At 31.7% G+C, this 19,544-nt stretch overlaps 2 protein-coding genes across 2 annotated transcripts; both read right to left on the bottom strand.

The window, feature by feature from the left end:
- Window positions 1-84: 84 nt before the first annotated feature.
- On the bottom strand, window positions 85-3,148 carry LOC17885113 (monodehydroascorbate reductase 4, peroxisomal). Its single transcript, XM_006290932.2, has 7 exons — window positions 2,920-3,148; window positions 2,239-2,290; window positions 2,049-2,129; window positions 1,839-1,957; window positions 1,405-1,624; window positions 1,205-1,323; window positions 85-1,011 (listed from the first exon to the last, which is right to left on the bottom strand). The coding sequence occupies exons 1-7, from the start codon at window positions 3,037-3,039 to the stop codon at window positions 256-258; spliced, it is 1,467 nt and encodes a 488-aa protein (XP_006290994.1). The 5' UTR covers window positions 3,040-3,148; the 3' UTR covers window positions 85-255.
- Window positions 3,149-10,652: 7,504 nt separating this feature from the next.
- On the bottom strand, window positions 10,653-13,254 carry LOC17885107 (transcription factor MYB21). The gene is made up of 3 exons (XM_006292408.2): window positions 12,912-13,254; window positions 12,417-12,546; window positions 10,653-11,286 (listed from the first exon to the last, which is right to left on the bottom strand). Exons 1-3 carry the CDS (start codon window positions 13,063-13,065, stop codon window positions 10,887-10,889), a joined length of 684 nt encoding a protein of 227 aa, XP_006292470.1. The 5' UTR covers window positions 13,066-13,254; the 3' UTR covers window positions 10,653-10,886.
- Window positions 13,255-19,544: the final 6,290 nt, after the last annotated feature.

Here is a 19,544-nt window from a genome sequence, read left to right as displayed (position 1 = left end):
GGTTATTAATAGCAAGATTTATTTTACATTATGTACCCCTTTTCATAGGCTTTGTTGTATCAAAGTTTGTAATGGAAACATTTATGCATTTTAAAAGAAGCATATTAATAATGGTATACCAAATGTGTAATCACATCGAGTAGTTTGGACTCTCATTTCTATATTTTCCCCACCAATAATACAAACAACAGCAAGTTCCATTTTCAATGAATCCAACACCTTTCGTTTTAAAAGCACTTGAAAAGGGGTTGGTTCTCACCATCTACGGCGTCTCCTTCCATACCAAAACGCAAACGCAGCTACAGATGCAGCTACAACGACTCCAGTAGCTGCGTGCCATACGTACAAAGGCTTCTTCATCATCACCACGCTTGAAGACTGCTTCACCATCTCAGAGCTCGGAGTATCCTTAACTTCAGGAACTATCTGCTGACTCACCACTGTCTCAGCAAACTTGAGTCCTTCTTTTTCCAGTTCTTCCAAATCAATGGTCACAGCTGGTTTCAGTTTTGTCGCCTTTGAGATGATTTCATATTCTTCTTTAGTCCCTCCTTCAAGAAAAGATCCAACGAGGTGACCCTTCTTGACCCAATATGCTCCAAACGATTTCCCGTCTTCATAATCTCCAAAGTGCACAACTTCACCTGTAGGGTCTCCATAGAATTGCCATGAGAAGGCGAAGACCCTTGAGTAAAAGAACGGCAAATAGTCAAATTCTCCAGTCTTGACTGGATCCATGATGCTTGAAACTGCGTGTCGTGCAGATTTCCTAGCCGAGTCCACGTGCTCAAGCCTCCTCATTTCGCCAAATAGTTTCACTGGAAATGTAGCTACATCGCCTATTGCATACACTGAGCTATCACTTGACTGCATTTTGCTGTTCACCTTTATCCCTCCTTTCTCTATTGTTAACTGTCCTTCAAACAAGCTTGTGTTTGGGCGTATCCCGATTCCAACCACAACCAAATCTGCTGGTAACTGGTTCCCATCTTTTAGATTAACCGCAGTGACCTGTAAATCAAAAACCAAAAAAGCTCATATCAATAAACAAACACACTGCATAAGGCTCAACAGTTCAGTGTTTCAACATTGGACCAAGACTATCCATTGTTCTCCTGATTCTTCCCATCTTTAGTTCTATACGTAGATGCGAAGTAAGAGAAATCTTTCAAGTTGAATTTGAAGCTAAAGAAAAAGATCTTACCTTTCCATTCGAGTCAAACTCAAATGATGTCAAAACCGTTCCTTTTATGAATTTCACGCCTTTAGTCCTGTAGTAGTCTTCATACAAAGTTGCAATCTTGGGAGTAAAGAGACGTGCCACTGTCATAATAAACTAAAAAGGTCAAGCCAAATACACAAGCTTTCTATCTTACACGTAAGTTGATAATTAAGAATACTTACTGCAGTGAGCCTCTGGAAACACCATCGTCACATTGATTTTATTGATCACTAAAGATGCAGCACATTCCATGCCGATGTAGCCACCACCTATAACAACAGCATTCCCGTTGGAGCTTGATTGAATCACAGTGGCAAGCCTATTTGCATCAGCCAAATCTCGTAGGTAACAAACATTTTCAGCATCTGAGCCTTCCACCCCAAATTCTTCGAGCTTCAATGCCTACTTGCACAAGCCACATATGATAAGGATAAGGCCATGAACTAGCAGTTCAGCGTTCAAAGTTCTAAATAAAAGAAAATTTCTATAACAGATAAATCATTGTCTTCAGTTAAGATGTTAATGATGATAAGGAATAACAGATAAATAAATTTTAAGGAAAGTATTCTGTTGCTGAGAATTTACAAAAACAAAAATCTTATTGTGCAATCCATACCCGGGCACCTGTTGCAATGATCAAGAACTTGTAACTAATAGTCTCCCCAGTGCTAGATAAAAGAGTCTTCCTCCTCACATCAACTGACTTAACACGAGTTCCAAGGACCAATTCAATTCCTGAAAAAAGTATTTCACAAAAATTATCAGAAAATAATCCTGTAGTCATAAGCAGCACATTCTCAAAATCAAAAGTGCAGATGAAATTTACCATGATCCTTGTACCATTTCGGGGTAAGCTTCTCATCATTAGCACCAACACAAGTGTGGAAAGAAGGAAGCCGTGCAGGAGCTGCAGATAAGATCATTAGTAACCCTTACAGAGCCTAATAAGTGAACAATAGCCAAATCCTTTCCCTAACTCCAAATGCAAAAACCGCAAGCTACCAGGTTTCTCTTACCTTCTGGCAACAAAAAACCTTTGCTTAAGGCTGGCCTCTCATACGGTGCAACCTAGAAACAAAAAAAAAGAAAAGAAAAAGCAAATAAAGAAGCTTATCTTCTACAGGGTAAAACTAACATAGGATCCACAACCAACACTTCATAACAAAAACAAGCATGAGTGAAAAAACAAGAATCACAAACCAGAAACAATGAGTCAAGAGTTGTTTATAACTAATAGATAAGCCATAAATTACTATCCAACAACAATGTAATGATTCTTGCAAGCTACTCTAAAACTACTGTAACTTTACCAAACACCCCAATTATAATACATCTCTCAGATTCATTTCAGCTTAACATATACAGCATAACTCTAAGCACAAATTGCACAGAATTTCATAAATCTTGAACAAAACCTTGATCAAGTTTGTTTCTTGAGCTTCTGATACTTCAATTAGAAAGTATTATACCAAAAACCCACGAAATTCAAAATCTTCAATCTAACACCAAAGAATTCCAAAAAAAAAACTACTGATAGTTACTAAAAAAAAAACTCAAAATCAGAGTCAGAGCCGATACATGACTCAAAAACAACAACAACGACGACGACGATGATATCATCGCAATCAAAAAAAACAAGAAAAATTTCAAATCTGTTCTTCATGAGGGAACGAGAGAGAGAGATTTCGAGAGCTTACGGGTTCTTCGGAAATGATACAGAGTTCGCCATCGGAGACACCTCTACGCGTGAATTCGAGAGCTGCGTAACCAGCAGCAACACCTCCACCAAGAATTACATACACGAACGCTCTCCCCATAATTTTTTTTTTCTTTCCTTATCACTTTCTCGAGAAAATCCTAAACATGATGGTTTTTTGTATTTTTTGTTTTTTTCAATTTTCCCGAGAAAATGAATTTTTTGAGAGGCACAGAAAATAGAAAATTCTGTTAGTGAATGATATGCGATTTGGTATTGGTCATTTTACAATTTTACCCTTCTTTGACTTCTTTGATAAAAAAAAAACAACGGTGAAGATTAAGTTAAAGAAGGATCTGGACCGTCCAGCTTAACTCTTTGCTTGCACGACTTGCTTGGTCCATCATCATTGGTAAGAAATTATTATAAACAATAATTGTTAAAACTTAAAATGATCAAATTGAATATATTCCTTAAGGTTATAATGGTTGTAAAAGTTGAGATGAAATGGAATTTTATAAATTGAAACTTTTTTCTATTTTAATTTAAATAAAGCATAATTTATACTATAGTAGTTTATATCGGAAAAAGAATTATTATAAACCGATTACAAACTACTTTAACTTAAAACGACAAATTTTGGTTCGTTATGAAAATAAAGTGAATTAGTTTGTTTTATATACAATATTAATTTAACTTTTTAGACTTCGAATGGTGTATTATACACGGTCTAATAGATCACTTTTATATAAAACGACAAATTATTGTTCGTTTTAAAAGTAAAAGTGAATTAGTTTTTTAACGGTTTAGTTTGTTTTGTATACAATATTTATTCTAAGTTTTAAATTTCGAATAATATATTAGGTTAATATTGGAACTATACCAATCAAGTAACTTTATAATGGTGTTATGATTTTATATCAAATATGTATATTTTCTTTCGCATTGGCTTATTTGAGCTGATTATAGGTATTTTGACCATAAGAAAAAAAAAAAAAATGTATCTAATGTGGTATTAAAATTTCAAATGCAAGTTTTAAACGCAGTTAAAGATTTTATGATCTTTTTACACTCAAGAAATCGTCGATAACATCAAAGATAAGACAGTGAACTGAGAGATTCAAGATAACAAAGAAACTTTATTATCTTTGTCCAACCGTTTCAAATTGTTCTTTGTTCAATTTGACTCTTTTTAGATACACTAAACAACAAAATTGGAGACTTGTAACGTTAAAATCGAATTATGGTTTGTCACGTGTATAGACCATGAGGTGGTTGGCTGTATTGGGATGTGTGGTCGAGATGAGGATCATGTTTTCTAATGAAGATAATAGAAATCCAAAAACGTTACAAAATCGAATATGTTTTATATCATTTTTCATTGCTAGTCAGAAAACTTTTTAAGTTTTTATCGTAAATTGGTAGAGAGATACATGCATATCGGCCAAGTGGCTTATACGTTTCATAATCTTCCTTTCTTTAATGCACATAATAAGATCATCACTAAAGAATAATATAACTTTGTGTATGAATGGTAATAAGATACGTGAAGTAAACAAAAACCACACAATATGTTTGATGCAATATTTTAGGCTTTGAATTAATGTGAGATATTATATGATCATAGGCTTAGGATCGGATGATGAACTCAGAAAGATCATCTGGTTCATCATGAACAGTGTACGACTGAATAAATATTATGACCTACCTTTTGGGTTATTTCACCAAATACATATGGGCCTTTCTCTTACATGCATGCAAGCCATATATATTTTGTGTCCTTTGTCTTCGTGTAAGGCATTTTCAGTAGACGACGTTTTAATGTTGTTAACATTGCATCCTTTTTAGACATACTCCATTCGGACAAATGTGATTACACTTCCAAACGTAAATGTAAACTGATCGACTTATCAAATCAGTTTTGTTTGATGTGTGATTCAACTTGAAACATGAAACTACGTACTGTTGATCAGAAGCTTAAAGTTAAGACATATGTTTGTTTTACATGGGCCTATTTGGTCCAAGTCAACTGAGACAAAGTACATGAACCGATTATGTTTTAATTATGTATAAATACATAGGACCAAATAGATGCAAAAGTTGAACTAAATCGAACTCTAGTTTAGGCGGTTCCGAGAGGTGAGCAAGAGTTAGAGAGAGATGTAGTTTCTTGTTGTATCTAGGCTCTATCTCTTTTAGTATTCTTCCTTTATGTTCTTGAGAAACTCGGTCTAGGATGTTAGATGAGTGTGAGAGGTATGTTGTAATGAAAACACATATGTAACTCTTGTTATGTAGTGGATGTTGAGGATTTTGTTTCCTCTCCCGAGACGTAGCTATTGAAGCAGTGAACTTGGTTACCAAATCTTTGTGTTCTCTCTGTGTTTATGTGTTCTCCCTCTTTTATCTCTTTTAAAGTTTGAGTCAAATCTCTGAATCAATGTTTAATTGAACCAAAAGTTGAACATCGATTTGCTACAAATCTAATATTATACAAACCTAATATTATTGTCTCACTACAATTAGGAGTTACCTCTCTCTACATTGTCTTCCTTAGTTTTTTTCTTATCTTTTCTTAGTTCTTGAAAGTTGTCATGAATGTGTTGATGAATAGGTGCAGCTCCAATGACTCCACCAGGTTTTTCAGCCCGATCGCTTGTATAGGATTATAGAAAAAAATACACATGCGGCTACTGTCTCCATGATATAGTTTTCCAAGAATTGTCAGCTTCTTTGTATAGAGAATCATTGGCTCTTCTTTTAGTAATGGCTTTTTTTGTTCTTCAGCCTGAAGCTCTTCATAGTTTGACTAAGACTTGAGAGTATCAATCGATGATGATGATAGTTTGAGAGAATGATCTTTCCAGTCGTCGATTACAATATTTTTAAGAAGAGCAGCACCAACTCCTATGTTCCTCATATAGTTAAAAGTCCTAGCAGCTCCAGCAAACTACGTTTTTAGTCACCTAATATAGCTATTGATCTAGCTTCCTTAGCAAATATAGCCACCTAATCGTAAACATTATAATCAAACGTCCACATTACAAATTACATGAGCATATCATTTGTAACATTTTTTGCGAGCCATGTTAACCTGAAGGATCTATCTTTGCCACCGCTTCGGAAAGAGACACTTCTCTAGGCTTCTTCTTTGAGAGCTTATGTAACTTTTTGATTTCTAGTGGAAGTTTGCATATGATAAGAAAATATCAAAATTCTGATAAGAAAATTATAAAATTGCATATGAACTCAACAACAAGATGAGGTGATTGTAAATATATAGCTCGATCAGAAGAAAAAATTCGGACTCACCTACTTCTCAACCAACACTAGGATGAGATGCGTCAGCAGAGGTTTGCTATTGCTACTGACTAATGGTAACAAGTGATACGACCATGCTTGCAAGCCTATATATAAATGATTATAACACCATATCTGCCTCATGGTATGGTCAATGTGTTAATTTGGGTTAGAACTTAGAACCTTGAACACAACTAACTTGAGGGAAAAAAAAAAAGATAAAAAGTGGGGTGAGTAATTATTTACTCAGTGAAAGAGTCAAAAATTACCAATAATCCTCGATCTCAGTATTTTTTTTTTTTTTCAAATATTAGGCACATTTATGTTTTTTTTTTCTTAAACGTTGATGCATTTTTTAGGCTTTGAATTGTATCTATCTTAACATTTTTGAAGTACATTTTGTAATAAAATCTATTTTGGCTTATAACCTTTTATTTTTTAATATTTACAAAATCAAACTCTTGCCATTTGAATAAATAACAAAACTTAAAAGTAAATTTTGTAATTAAATCATAAGCAAATCGCAAAATTGGAAACAAATATTTATTACATCAAAAAATTTCCTAAAATCTCTCTCTAATAAATTGAATATATGTTCAATATATTTATATACTCTTATTTGTTTTAAATTTATATTATTACATAAAATATATTTATAATAAAAATACAATTTTTTCCACACATTTTGCAATTTAAAATTTTGAAAACGGACGTATTTAACTCAATTAATAAAGAAAAAATATATGTACAACGTCTACATAAGATAGGAAATTTTAGATAATAGTTCAAAACCTTTATAAATAAGACTAATATGTTTACAACTACAAATGAGCATGAACTTTGATTTCTCAAGTATCCAAATTAAAAAATTTATTAGTTTAATCCGGTTCTTTATTTAAGAAAATAAAATTTTTAAAAAGTTTTAGAATATTATACATTTTTATTTTTTTAACAAGTTTAAAATATGATAAATATTAAAACTTTTAAAAGCTGAAAATTATGATATTTTATTTAAGTTTTATAGAATATTAAAATAATGAAAATATTTAAATTCTAAAAAAACTAATAGTATTATTAATATTTTAGTTCTACAAATATTTAAAATATAATAATATTGTACATAAATATGATTGAACGGGTTTGAGTTTACATAAATATGATATATTTTCTGCGGGTTGTCTATATTTAAAATATTTTACGGGTTAAGTTAAAATATATATTTTTATTTACAACAAAATCGTCTCGTGATGTACCGTCGGTTTACCACATATATCTACGAATGTATTTATAATACAAATTCATGACATTATATTAAATTAAATGAAATAAACATATATAAAACTAAACTATATAAACCAAATGCGAAAATGATCAACCAAAAAAATATATTAAACTATGGACCCGTGGTGTACCACGGGTTAAATCCTAGTGATAATATAGACTCACAAACAGAGGCGAAGAAACTCAAAAAGATCCTCTGGTTTAGAACAGAAATATACAAAAATGGCCTAAAGTTTGGATCTTTCACCAATAGATTTATACATATGGGCCTTCTCTTACAGACAAGCTATATATAGCATGTATCCTTCCTAGTTCCTATAGACATTAACAGAGTAAATAACTACGTTTAACATTGTTGGGTTTAGCTAGCATAGCAACATTTGTTGATTAGATGAAAATAAAAATCTTCAAACTGAGTTTTGAACACTACCTTCCAAATCGACAACGCTCTTTAAAAATGAAAACTATAGCCGAATGTGTCAACGTAAAATCCATGATCCTTTCGCAATTATAACGCTTTCTTCTTGGTTCTTACGAATTTTCACTTTTATCCCTTTCTCAAGTCGGTAAGGTTAATACTCCGACCCGAGCAACATACCAAATCATTTTATTCTTACAAGGTCGATCCAATTTGGACGACCGGGTTATAAGAGTAAGGACACATCCCATGTTCAACAACAAAGTTGATGAAAAGGTAAAACCAAGTGGTTGATTGAAATGAAATTGCGGATATAGCGTGATGATGTATTAGCCTAGTCGATCCAACTGTATTTACAAACAATTTTTCTTCTTATGTATCCAATATCCTTCTCGATATTGTATTCACAAATATATTTGTTTTCGTTACACTAAACATATGAATTAAACGTACTCAAAACATCTCAACTGTAAATTAGTATTTCAAGGAGTGCTAAAATATTGAGGCTCTTAAAATTTTAATAAAATATTGTTAAGAGCAAAACTTAAGAGCTCTTCTATAATGTTGCTCTAATGTATAGCCTAGTCGATTCAACCGTATTCACAAACAAATTTTTCCTTATGTATCCTATATAAGAAATTGTATTCACAAATATATTTGTATCCCGTTGCGCTAAACATTTCAATTAACTAATAACATCTCAACTAATAACACATTGGTATATTTCGAGGAGTGTTAAACAAGTAAACATCTCTTATAGAGGGAAAAAGTGTTGAGACAAGTAATAATAGTATTAACAAAATAACTAGAGACTTAATCATTAGTTACAAAACGTAGCTATAGCTACTTTAGTAACTCATGAAAAAATCTTAACTTAGATAGATGAGAGAGCCGACTTCAACATTAACTGAATAATAAAGATGATGTCAAACTCATTGAGACGGGAAGAAAATGGTTTTTACTATATATAGAAAGTACAGCTAAGGCATAATGCTAGAACAATGCACAAGCAACACACACACAAATATATATATAGAGAGAGAAGAGATTAAAAATTTTCAATTCTTCCACGTTTATCAATCTTGTAAATTGCATATAAACCACTTGTATCTATGTTTTGTGACCCGACCCGCCATGTGATTTTTCCTTTATTATTCACATGGGAAGCTATGTCGATCGACAATTCCCACATGATAAAAACGTTGGCCTAATCAAAACACATAAAATATAAACATGTGGCCCTATTCCCATATCCATTTCGAATTCACAATTTTATAAAATCTATAGAATAAGCATAATTCGAGTTTTCTTATTCGAATATAGTTGCCCGTGAAAAAATAAAAGAAAATTAGAGTTGAAATATACATTTTATTCCAATTTCTAGCCAATGCATAGAGAAGAGTAAGTGGAGCTTGGATTTATCCTATACACATGCTTCATTCGGACAAAATGTGTCGTTTGCATAAAGACTAAAGTTTCAAAGAAAAAGTTCGGTAAAGCTTTTAATGCTTTTGCCGTCTCTCGGCTCTATAGTGCTTAACACTTCCCAAACCTAACATCATGTCCCAATTTCCCAATTGTATTAACCCGATTCATACATAATCATAAATATGATGTACACATTTCTACGAAATTTATGTCATATGTATAGTCTTTATCAACATTTATATATATGTCAATCTATGTATTTGTCCCTCATTGAATCTTATATTTCATGCTTTCGAAGTTATGGCTGTTGGCTAGATAAATGAAATGTTGTATTCATTTATTAAGATAAGTTGATATATCTTTGTTTTAAAAAGTTTTGTGGTTTGGATTCGTGGAGTTAGGCTCACGTCGGGTTCTACATGTTGTATGGCGATGCCCAAAAATGGATAAAAATTGTTGAATAAAGGCAACGTGAACTGTACTAAAAACTTTCTATTTTTAGTATCTATGTGTTACGTGTCATATTGTGATTGGTGTGATTAGGTTCTATATGTTTGTTTCATGATGAGTACGTCATGTGATATGGTACACACATCGATCGATCCACACATGTATATAAGCTATACACAACATGCCTAACTCCTATGTTCATGTGTTGTGCATATATATATATATATCGATGAACGTTTCAAGAGTGAGTACTTCTCGATTTCATCATACGTTTGAAAAAAATGATTGCTCTGTTTTTAACCTTATTGTGTTTGACGTCTTGCTCTGTTTTAACTTATGTGAATGTTTTAAACTTATAATTTCGTATGTAATTATTATCAATTGGTTAATGGATAATTGTACTGTGGTCGAGTATGACAGGTGAGATATGCGGATAATGGTTTTGAAAACTAAAAGAAAAATCTCTTCTTAAATAAGTTAAAAGAAGAGATTTGTGCAATCATTTGCACTAAATTTAGTATCACACTAACTTAAGATAACAAATAAAATTGTTACCTTTTTACGGAAATAAACAATTCATCAATTGGTCATTATAATATGCTAATTTCTTGCTTTTATGAAAATTGATGTTACGTTAAATTTGATTTATGTATAAATATAACTTGATATTACCAATATCACTTTTTGTGTAACTTTTAATCTTTTGTTGTAATAAAAATATATTGACTAGACATTTTGTATGTTTTTTATGTGAAAACTTCTAAAGAACGAAGTAAATAATCTTAGCTAAATTGAAAATAATCATAGGTAAAAAAAAAAAAACATAAATTAATAGAAAGATATCCGAAAAATATATGACCCCTTCAACACTTTTATTTATGTATAACATGGGGTTCAATAAAGATCCAAATTACGTATCAAGGATTAAGATAAAATAACATTATATATTTTTAATTATATATCCCCAAACCTCTAGAACGAGGCAAAAACATATACATGTCACATACTAATAATAGTACTCCTAAAAATCATATATATAAATACTCAATTAATATTCCATGTTTTTTTTTTGTCCACCGTTTGATCAAATATCAATTACCATTCAGTAAATGCATCGATGACCAAATATCATCCATGCCCCAATAGTTTTCGCCGGTTTGATCATCAACAGTCATCGGTATCGGATAATCCACGGTGGTCGTCGTGGCGGCGGCCGAGTAGTTACCACCGTAGTTGAACTCCATGTTGGTGTGTTGTTGATACGACGTTGGTGTAGGAGAATAAGTCTCCATAGCTTGGTCTTGTGTACAAAAGACATTATGGCTCGACGTGCTTGCAGCTTGGTCGTTGATCTCTGAGCTATGATGAGACCCAACGGATGATGTTGTTGTTGCATCAGCTTGCTTGATGTATTTTTGGATTCTTGTCCTCCAGAAGTTTTTGATCTCGTTGTCAGTTCTTCCTGGAAGGTGTTTGGCGATTTTGGACCACCTAATCATATAGAATTAAGAGTTAAACTGATTAGTGAACTCATTATATAACAACTATTATAGTGTTGAGTTTATTATGACGATGCTAATGATTGTTGTGGGGTTAGAGTCGATTTAATATGTGAATGCATAGGACCAATGTAAAGTACGTCTAGATGAAGACAAAACATTAAGGTTTACGTCTATTTCAGTTGTGTTTGTCACGAGGCTTTTTAGGTTTGTACTATTGTTACATGTACAATGTTTGGATCTTTTTCATTTTCTTGATTTTTTTCATAATTTTATTCTATATATTAAAAGTGTTTACTCTTTTGTTTGTTAACAGAAAAAGCTAGATGTCACTAAATTTGTGAAGATTTTTAAAAATGAAACGAGCTAAAAAGTTAAAACCAACCAAAAAGGTAACAAATTAAATAAAAAAGTAAAATAAAAGAAATACAAATTTTTTTACAATACAAATAAAATGTAAATTTACTAGTTTTGATGATAAAGTGTAATTATATTAGCACTTACTTGAGAAGTAAATAGGTACCATTTAATTTGTTGAATTAGAGAATCATGTACCTTGTATATTGGGCCATATTTTTCCAGCTCTAATACATATATAAAAAAAATAATAGAAATCGAATAAAATTACACAAACATGGGAAATCACTTGAGCAAATTTTATATATTCTTTACAAAAACATAAATAAAACAAAAAAATTATGAAAATATACGTAGCCATGAGTTTGTGGAGAAAAATATAGGCACGAGTTTTAAATGTTGTTTCTCATAAAACGCACGAGGTTTAATGTTAGTGGCTAAGAAAATTCCAACACGTGCAAAAAAATCCTCGTAGCTACGTCTAAGAACAAAACTTCTATCAAAGCTTATCACATAGGTAATAAAACACTTTTTTTTTTTTTAGCTTTAGTCACCAAATGTTTTGCTTTATTGTCTTTTCAATGATCTACGTGGCATATAGCTAGCTTCAAGAGTATGTATATAAACGATCTTTAAACAAAAAAGAGTGTAATAAGAGATTCGAAGTTGAAGATTTTGCCTTTGTTCGTCTTTGTTCTCTCGTTACACATAGTGTTATTATGTATGTATTTATATATACATCACGTAAAATTAACAAAAACTAACCTGTTTCCCCACTTAGCATGAAGTTCCATGATGATAAGTTGCTCCTCCGGCGTGATGTTTCCCCGTCGTACGTCAGGGCGGAGATAGTTCAGCCACCGGAGCCGGCAACTTTTTCCGGTGCGTTTTAGACCTATACATTCATATTATTAAAATCAGTATGTGTCGTACGTACATACATAGATGATAGATCCATATAATAACTAATAACTAGCACATATTGTACGCATAACATTATCATATATAGATCTATTTTAATTATTTTGATTCTTTAACAAATCAAAGAACGAATATAATCGAGCATCTAGTTATGAAAATATGATTTCTATGTGTGTATATCTACATATAAAAGAATCGAACGTACGAAAAGTTATATATTTTTTTTTGTCGTATAAAATATAATTTTTCATGTTATGAAGAAACCCTAGTTTGTATAAGTGATTAATTTGTAACTAAATATGATTAAAGAAAAAAAGAATAATTAAACGAAGCAAGTACCTGCAGATTTGGCGAGAGAGTTCCAAACACCATCGCCGTGGTTAGCGATATAGTTGATGAGAATAAGATCTTCTTCCATCGTCCATGGTCCTTTCCTCACTTCTGCTTCTACTGATGATCCTGAGCCTCCACTACTACCTCCTCTTTTCTCCATTTTATTATTCTTTATTTAGTTTAAGATTATATAATACACAAGATCTATAAGTTTTTATATTTTTGTATATAGATAGAGAGAGAGACGAATATAAAAGAAAAAGAGTGAGAGAGTAAGAGAGAAGGTTGTGGTGAGTTGATATTGAAAGTTGTGGAAGGTGAGCTACTGCTTTTATAGAGACGAAAATTCACCGCGTGATTAGTGAACATTTTAATTAATTAATCCCATTTTTGTTAATTAATCATGTATTAACAAATCTTAAGAGTGTTAATTAATCATCAAATTTATTTTTCGTATTAGGGTTTGTTTTTCATAATTCTAGTGTGATTTTACACACATGGAGACTCGCTCTATGTATGTACATGTCTCCAAAACCTAACCATTCATATAATAACATGGTTTACTCCATCCATGTCCATATGTATATTGATATAGGTTAAAGTCTTTGATGCATTCATGCATGGATGATGATGTACGCATACATGCTTATATAGTTCCACATACATAGCTTGTTGATTTGTATCATTACCACTTAACCATGTATGATGAAGTTAATTTCAAGAGTGTTAGTATACATAAACATATATATATATATATATATAGAATTTTATATAAACTATTGGTTAAACTTTTTTACATAAACTATAAAGGCCTTCTTGGGCTTATTACAATGAGAGATGATCAGATATTTTTCTCCCAAACAAAAAGACAAAAGGCGTTCGAGTAACTAAAGAAAATATCTTGTCCAAGCTAGTAAATTGCTTAGGTAGGTTATATAGTTGTTTTAATTTCATTTGAATTCCCAAACACATTAACGATAATACTGTTACATTCCATTATAGATTGAAATCAATATGTCAAATTTGTTAGAATGAAGTTTAGTGATCATATATCATCATCATCATCATCATCTTCGTAGTTTAAATTAGCAGTCGTGATGATAAACTTGTCATGGTCCATTTGCATTTCATAATCTTTAACACATAATTTACATAACTTGAATTCAAATTTAAGTTATTACAAAAATATTAAATTTAAGTTTATAAAAAGTTAAAGTTATATATTTTTTAATTAATCGGTTTATCAATTTTGGTTTAGATCGGTTTGCTTCGCGGTCCAAAGGATCGTAAATTGTACTTCATAAACTCAATCTAGTCCTTTCACCACGCACAAGCCTCGACGTTCTTTACTTTCAATATAAGACTCCATGTCGTTTCTCTAGTGAATATCTAGATTGTCCAATACATTCACATCATCGTTGACCATTAAAGATTTGATGGTAATTTAATTGGTAGAATAAATTCGCTATGTACTTCAACAACTCAACGATCGTTGTATGCTTTTTTTTTTTGGGTAGGGCATCTCTTATAAAGAAATCAACAAAAGTACATGTAGTTTATAAAAAAATGACACTAATGATCAATTAACTTAACTGAACTTTATTATACACTTATTAGTTTATATAATTAAGGACATGACAAAGCAAGTACAAAGATGTTGACACTCTAAAAGTTAACTCACTCTAATCCCCCTAACCAAATTAAAATCCACTTATCTTATAAAGTGAAAAGTGACTAATTCCTAACACACACAAAAAAAAAAAAACATAACCTTTAAATCCAAATTACAATTGTATGACCCAAGACACTTCAAAGTCTTTCAATGATCAAATAGTACTTGCTTTTGTTGCCACATCCATTCTCTTTTTCTAGGCACGATAACATGCTTTTATCTTGATCAATAACAAAAGTCGTGATTTGATGGACTTTGACATTACATGGTTAATTATATTAGCCTCAGATTAATTCAAATGCAGTTAAAAAGGAAAATATATACAAAATTGCAAAAGTTTTGATTTTTTTTTTTTTGAATAAGGTTCTGGCCGAAGTTCATACATCCTCTCAGACCCGAAATCAAAGCATGTTATATGGTTTCGTCATAAGCCCTACTCGAACCGGCGACCTTTAAACTTTTGTCAGAGATATTTACCAATTGAGATATTAGCACTTGATAAAAGTTTTTGAATTATTATTCATGTAAAATTCTATAAAATAGTTTTATGAAGTGTACTCGTAAAATAACCAATTTTCTTTGTTTTTTTTAAATTGGGTTCTATGTCTAAGATTAACCAGTAAAATTTGATTAAGATGCTTTATTAACAAGTAAAATTTGGTTAAGATGCTTTATTAACAAGTAAAATTTGATTAAGATGCTTTATTTTAACATCAAATTTATTTTAGTTATTTAGTCCATTCTGCATGATGTGCCATAGAAAATTTCGAAAAACATGAGAGACCCATTTGGGTACAAGTTGAATATGTTGTATGGGTGCATACCCTCAAGTCCCAACCCCAAGTCCATGGTGGTACCCAACCCGTAAATACCCAACTCTAATTTGGTGTACATATAAAATATTTTGAGGAGGTGAATGATTTGTCGTCGACTAATATATAAGTGATTAACCCATTTACAGTACTATAATAATTAATTAAATAAACATAATGTTTTAGATTTACAAAAAGGACTATGAGTGATCCAAAACCTACTCGTTAAAGCAAAGTTAAATAATTTCCATATTTGAAAGAGCATTTGATTTGGCGTATCATACAAAAGTTTAAGTACGCTTAAGCCATTTTTAAGAAACCTCATTATTTGTGGTTGCGATTAAACTTAAGTGTAAACGACTAATTACTTCCCTCTTAAGCGCGTTATATGCACTTCCTTAATGTCAACTCTCAAACAAATCAGTCTTTTTTTTTGTTTTTTTTTTGGGTTAAAATTGTTTTTTATTCTTCTTGTTACACAAAACCCCAAAGCAATTTTAAAATTAAACAAAATTAATTACTACAAGCTTTTTTGTAATTTAAAAACTACAAAATCAGAACTTACATAATTTTAAACTTCCAAAATAAAATAAAATTACAACGTCATCTTTTTATTGTCACTTAGTATATTTTAAATTTTCAAAATTTCGATTTTAACAATGTGAAAAATCCAGTTTGAAACACTCACACTAATAAAATATACTAATAAACTGACTAATCATTGACACTTGTCTTAGAAAATTTCATGCAATGATATTATAAATTCATCATCTTTTCCTTAATTATTGACTGATCATTTTGACACTTGTGATTAGAAAATTTCATGCAAAGATATTATCAAATTCTTTTTAAAAACTCTTTACACCTCATACTAGTTGGACATTTAGATTCCCGATTCTAGTCTTTTACTTTTAGGTAACGTATGGGAAACTAATTTACTAAGGTTTCAACTCATTGTGATGTTATAAGTCAGAAGCTTCCATAAAAACTTATAAAACCAAAAGCTAATAAAAATGGTTTCTCGTACACACTAAGGAAACTAAGGAAAGGGTCGGTGGTAGGATACGCGTTAAGAGACACGCGTGGGAGATGAGAAGAGGAATCTTAGAAGAAACATAAACTGAAACCGTGGACTCATCTCAATCTCATCTTCACAATAAGCAAATGTCTAAAAAGGGCAAAAGTGTCTTGCTTTTATGTTTTGTGTTAATGTCATGGAATAGTTTAATGGAAAGTCTTAAAGTGGACAAAAAAAACAAAGCTTATGGGGTTTTTAATGGTAGTGTCAAGTGGCTTAAGCTTCGATTTATATGAGTGGCTATAAGAGTGACAAGCTAAAGGATCATCATCAAATTAGAGAGATATATGTGTGGGGGGAGGGGGGGACCTTTGAGAGAATAGGAACAACACATGCATGTGACTTTTTGTGAGTTTGTGATTCCAAAGACTAATTTACATGTGTAGGTAATTAAAGAGAAAACAAATAATTAAGGGTGCTAATATATATGTTTTTCTTTTGGAACTTTCAAGCACTTTTTTTTTTATCACTTAGCTTTAAAAAATGCTATTTATGAGAAACATTACACATTGAATAAAAGAGGAAAAAACACATTAGTAAATCTATTTATTTGTCAATTTATTTTGATTTTAAAATTAAATTAATAGTATATCATTTCTTTATTCTTCTAATGTATTAATTAGTTTGTTTGGTTTATTTGTACCTATGTTTCTGGAAATTTTTATTTAGATTTAATGCTAATTTTTTTTGAGTTTTGTAGATCGTGTTTCACCACAATAAAGACATAGAAACGAGCCAGGCTGCAACCCGATCAAGAACTTTGGCTCGTTTGAGTCAATTTGTTAGTAAGTTGTCGCCAAAAAAAAAAAAAAAAAAAAAAGACATAGAAAGTGAAGAACTTGGAATAATAAACGATCTACCTAGAAACGATCGTAGGTCGTCATCACAATCGTTGTTCGGTTGAAAACTCTAGTTCTAGATGGATTTGGGTTTGGTTGTTATAATTTGGTTTGGGCTTGAGGTTTTATTAGGATTGACCTTTTACGTTTGTTAATTGGGACGTTGTTATTAGGGTTTTACTTTGTAAATATTCTTATTACAAATATAAACCGAAAATTACGAATAAACTGATTAAGAATAAATATCGGCTCAACTTCAGAACATAATCTTATAGCTAATAACCAACCCAAACTATATTTTAATTCGGATCTATTCAACGGATTTATAAAAAATATATTAAATTTGCCTCAAACTTAATGAATCCACATAAATATATTTTTGGGGGTTTAACATTTTGTTATGGATGCAGTGACTTCCATATGTATTATATTGTGAGTGAGGTTTGAATACATAAAATATATTTTAATGTATCATATATGAGGTATACACTAGATATATTTCTTTCTTTTTTTTCTACTTCAAAGAAATTTTATTATATATGAGAATCGTTACAAATTCATTGTTGCAACCACATCGGCTGAATTACAAAATTTGAACCCGAAATGAGATCTGTATCCTGAGAAATAATCACAGATGCTAGATGGTGAGCAGCAGTATTACAATTTCGTGGAGTATGGTCAAAGAAAACAGTTGCAAATTTTGATTTCCAGTATAAAATATCATGTATTAGACTCTAATCTTCACACACTGATAACCTTGATTGATTGTATCCAGTAAAATGTCAAAGTCTCCTTCAAACACTAAATAGCGATGCCCTTGAATCCATGTTTGCCTTTGTCTCTGCAGGAAGTGGGGATGTCGTAAAATATTGTCTACGAGAACCCCCAGCCCAAGTATGACCTTGAGAATCTGTTATTATCCACCAACTTGTAGCCAAATGTATAATGATTAAAACTTCCATCAATATTACATTTGACAAAAAAACCAGATGATTTCATCCATTCCTATTTTGGTTATGTCTCGGAGTGATATAGACTCTAGATACTTATCCATTATCGTACTTCAGCTTTTGCTTTCATAATTGTGCTAGCATAACTCTCTCGAAACTGGTCAAAAACACTATTTTTGCGTGCTTTCCATATCCGCCGTACTAACCAAAATGGAAGCAGTCGTTGTTCCTTTGATATGTTTGGTACGATTTGAAACTCAACCATATTGGCAATATTCACTTCAATGTAATCGGAAAACATATATCTTGTGTTGAACTCAGTATTATATTCTCTCCCAACCATGGCCGCAAAAGGACAGGAAATTAAAGCATGATTCATTGTTTCGTGATCCTGTCGGCATGGAGAACAAATTGGATCTATGTTCATTTCCCTTGTAATCAAAAGGGAACGAGTCGCCAAAGCATTAGATAGAATCCGCCATACGAAGTTCTTTATCCTTGGTAACAACTGTAATTTCCAAATCTTGTTTTTCAGTTCAATAGCTCCTAATGGATTTGGTGGGAAGTGTGTATCATATGGATGATGAGTGAGGAACCAATAGCCAAAACGAATTGAATAGAGCCCTGAATGTGTGTAGTTCCAAACTAACTTATCCTTCTGTGAGTAAATGGAATGTCAATATCTTGAAAAAACTCTTGTTCGCATGGATCAACTATGGACAATATCAAATTTGTATTCCAAAAACGATGACTGCCATTTGTAGTCATTAAAGATTGAAGTTTCTTTTCATTATATACCGGGTCGACTTTAATGGGCCTTGGTGGATGTTCATTCCTAAAATTATCAACCCCTACTTATCATATCACCGTTGCCAACTAAAAACCGAGTTACTTTCTTTAATTAGTCTATTTCAGAGAGAAGAGATGCCCAACCATAAGATTGTTAATTTCGCGCCTTTGCTTCGAGAAGTGAACAATCTATAAAATATCAAGCTTTCAAAACTTTAGCAATTAAAAAATTTAGATTTTGAATTATATGCCAAGCCTGCGTTGCCAAGAGAGCATCATTAAACTTTCCTAAATCTTTGAATCCCAAACCCCCTTCCTTTTTAGAATATTGAAGCCTGCTCCAGGAAATCCATGAATCCCCATACTCTGGATCCTTTTTCCCACCAAAATTGCATTAACAGAGACTCTATTTCATTTATAACGGTTAGAGGTAGTTTGAAACAAGACATGACATAGACTGGCATGGCAAAAGCAACTTATTTTTTCATGATTTCTTTCC

The sequence above is a fragment of the Capsella rubella genome, unplaced genomic scaffold (genome assembly GCF_000375325.1).
Source record: "Capsella rubella cultivar Monte Gargano unplaced genomic scaffold, Caprub1_0 scaffold_5, whole genome shotgun sequence".
In the NCBI taxonomy this organism is placed as follows: Eukaryota; Viridiplantae; Streptophyta; class Magnoliopsida; order Brassicales; family Brassicaceae; genus Capsella; species Capsella rubella.
Note: the sequence above shows the minus strand (reverse complement) of the source record. Positions and strands in the feature narration are given on the sequence as shown.

Excerpts from the sequence above, each read along its gene's own strand:
- LOC17885113 (XM_006290932.2), bottom strand. The coding sequence starts at position 3,039 with ATGGGGAGAGCGTTCGTGTATGTAATTCTTGGTGGAGGTGTTGCTGCT. Across the intron at positions 2,130-2,238 it reads AGGTTTTTTGTTGCCAGAAG|CTCCTGCACGGCTTCCTTCT; the intron begins GTAAGAGAAACC and ends TCTTATCTGCAG. Across the intron at positions 1,012-1,204 it reads AGTTTGACTCGAATGGAAAG|GTCACTGCGGTTAATCTAAA; the intron begins GTAAGATCTTTT and ends TTTGATTTACAG.
- LOC17885107 (XM_006292408.2), bottom strand. The coding sequence starts at position 13,065 with ATGGAGAAAAGAGGAGGTAGTAGTGGAGGCTCAGGATCATCAGTAGAA. Across the intron at positions 12,547-12,911 it reads CTCTCTCGCCAAATCTGCAG|GTCTAAAACGCACCGGAAAA; the intron begins GTACTTGCTTCG and ends ATGAATGTATAG. Across the intron at positions 11,287-12,416 it reads CATGCTAAGTGGGGAAACAG|GTGGTCCAAAATCGCCAAAC; the intron begins GTTAGTTTTTGT and ends CTATATGATTAG.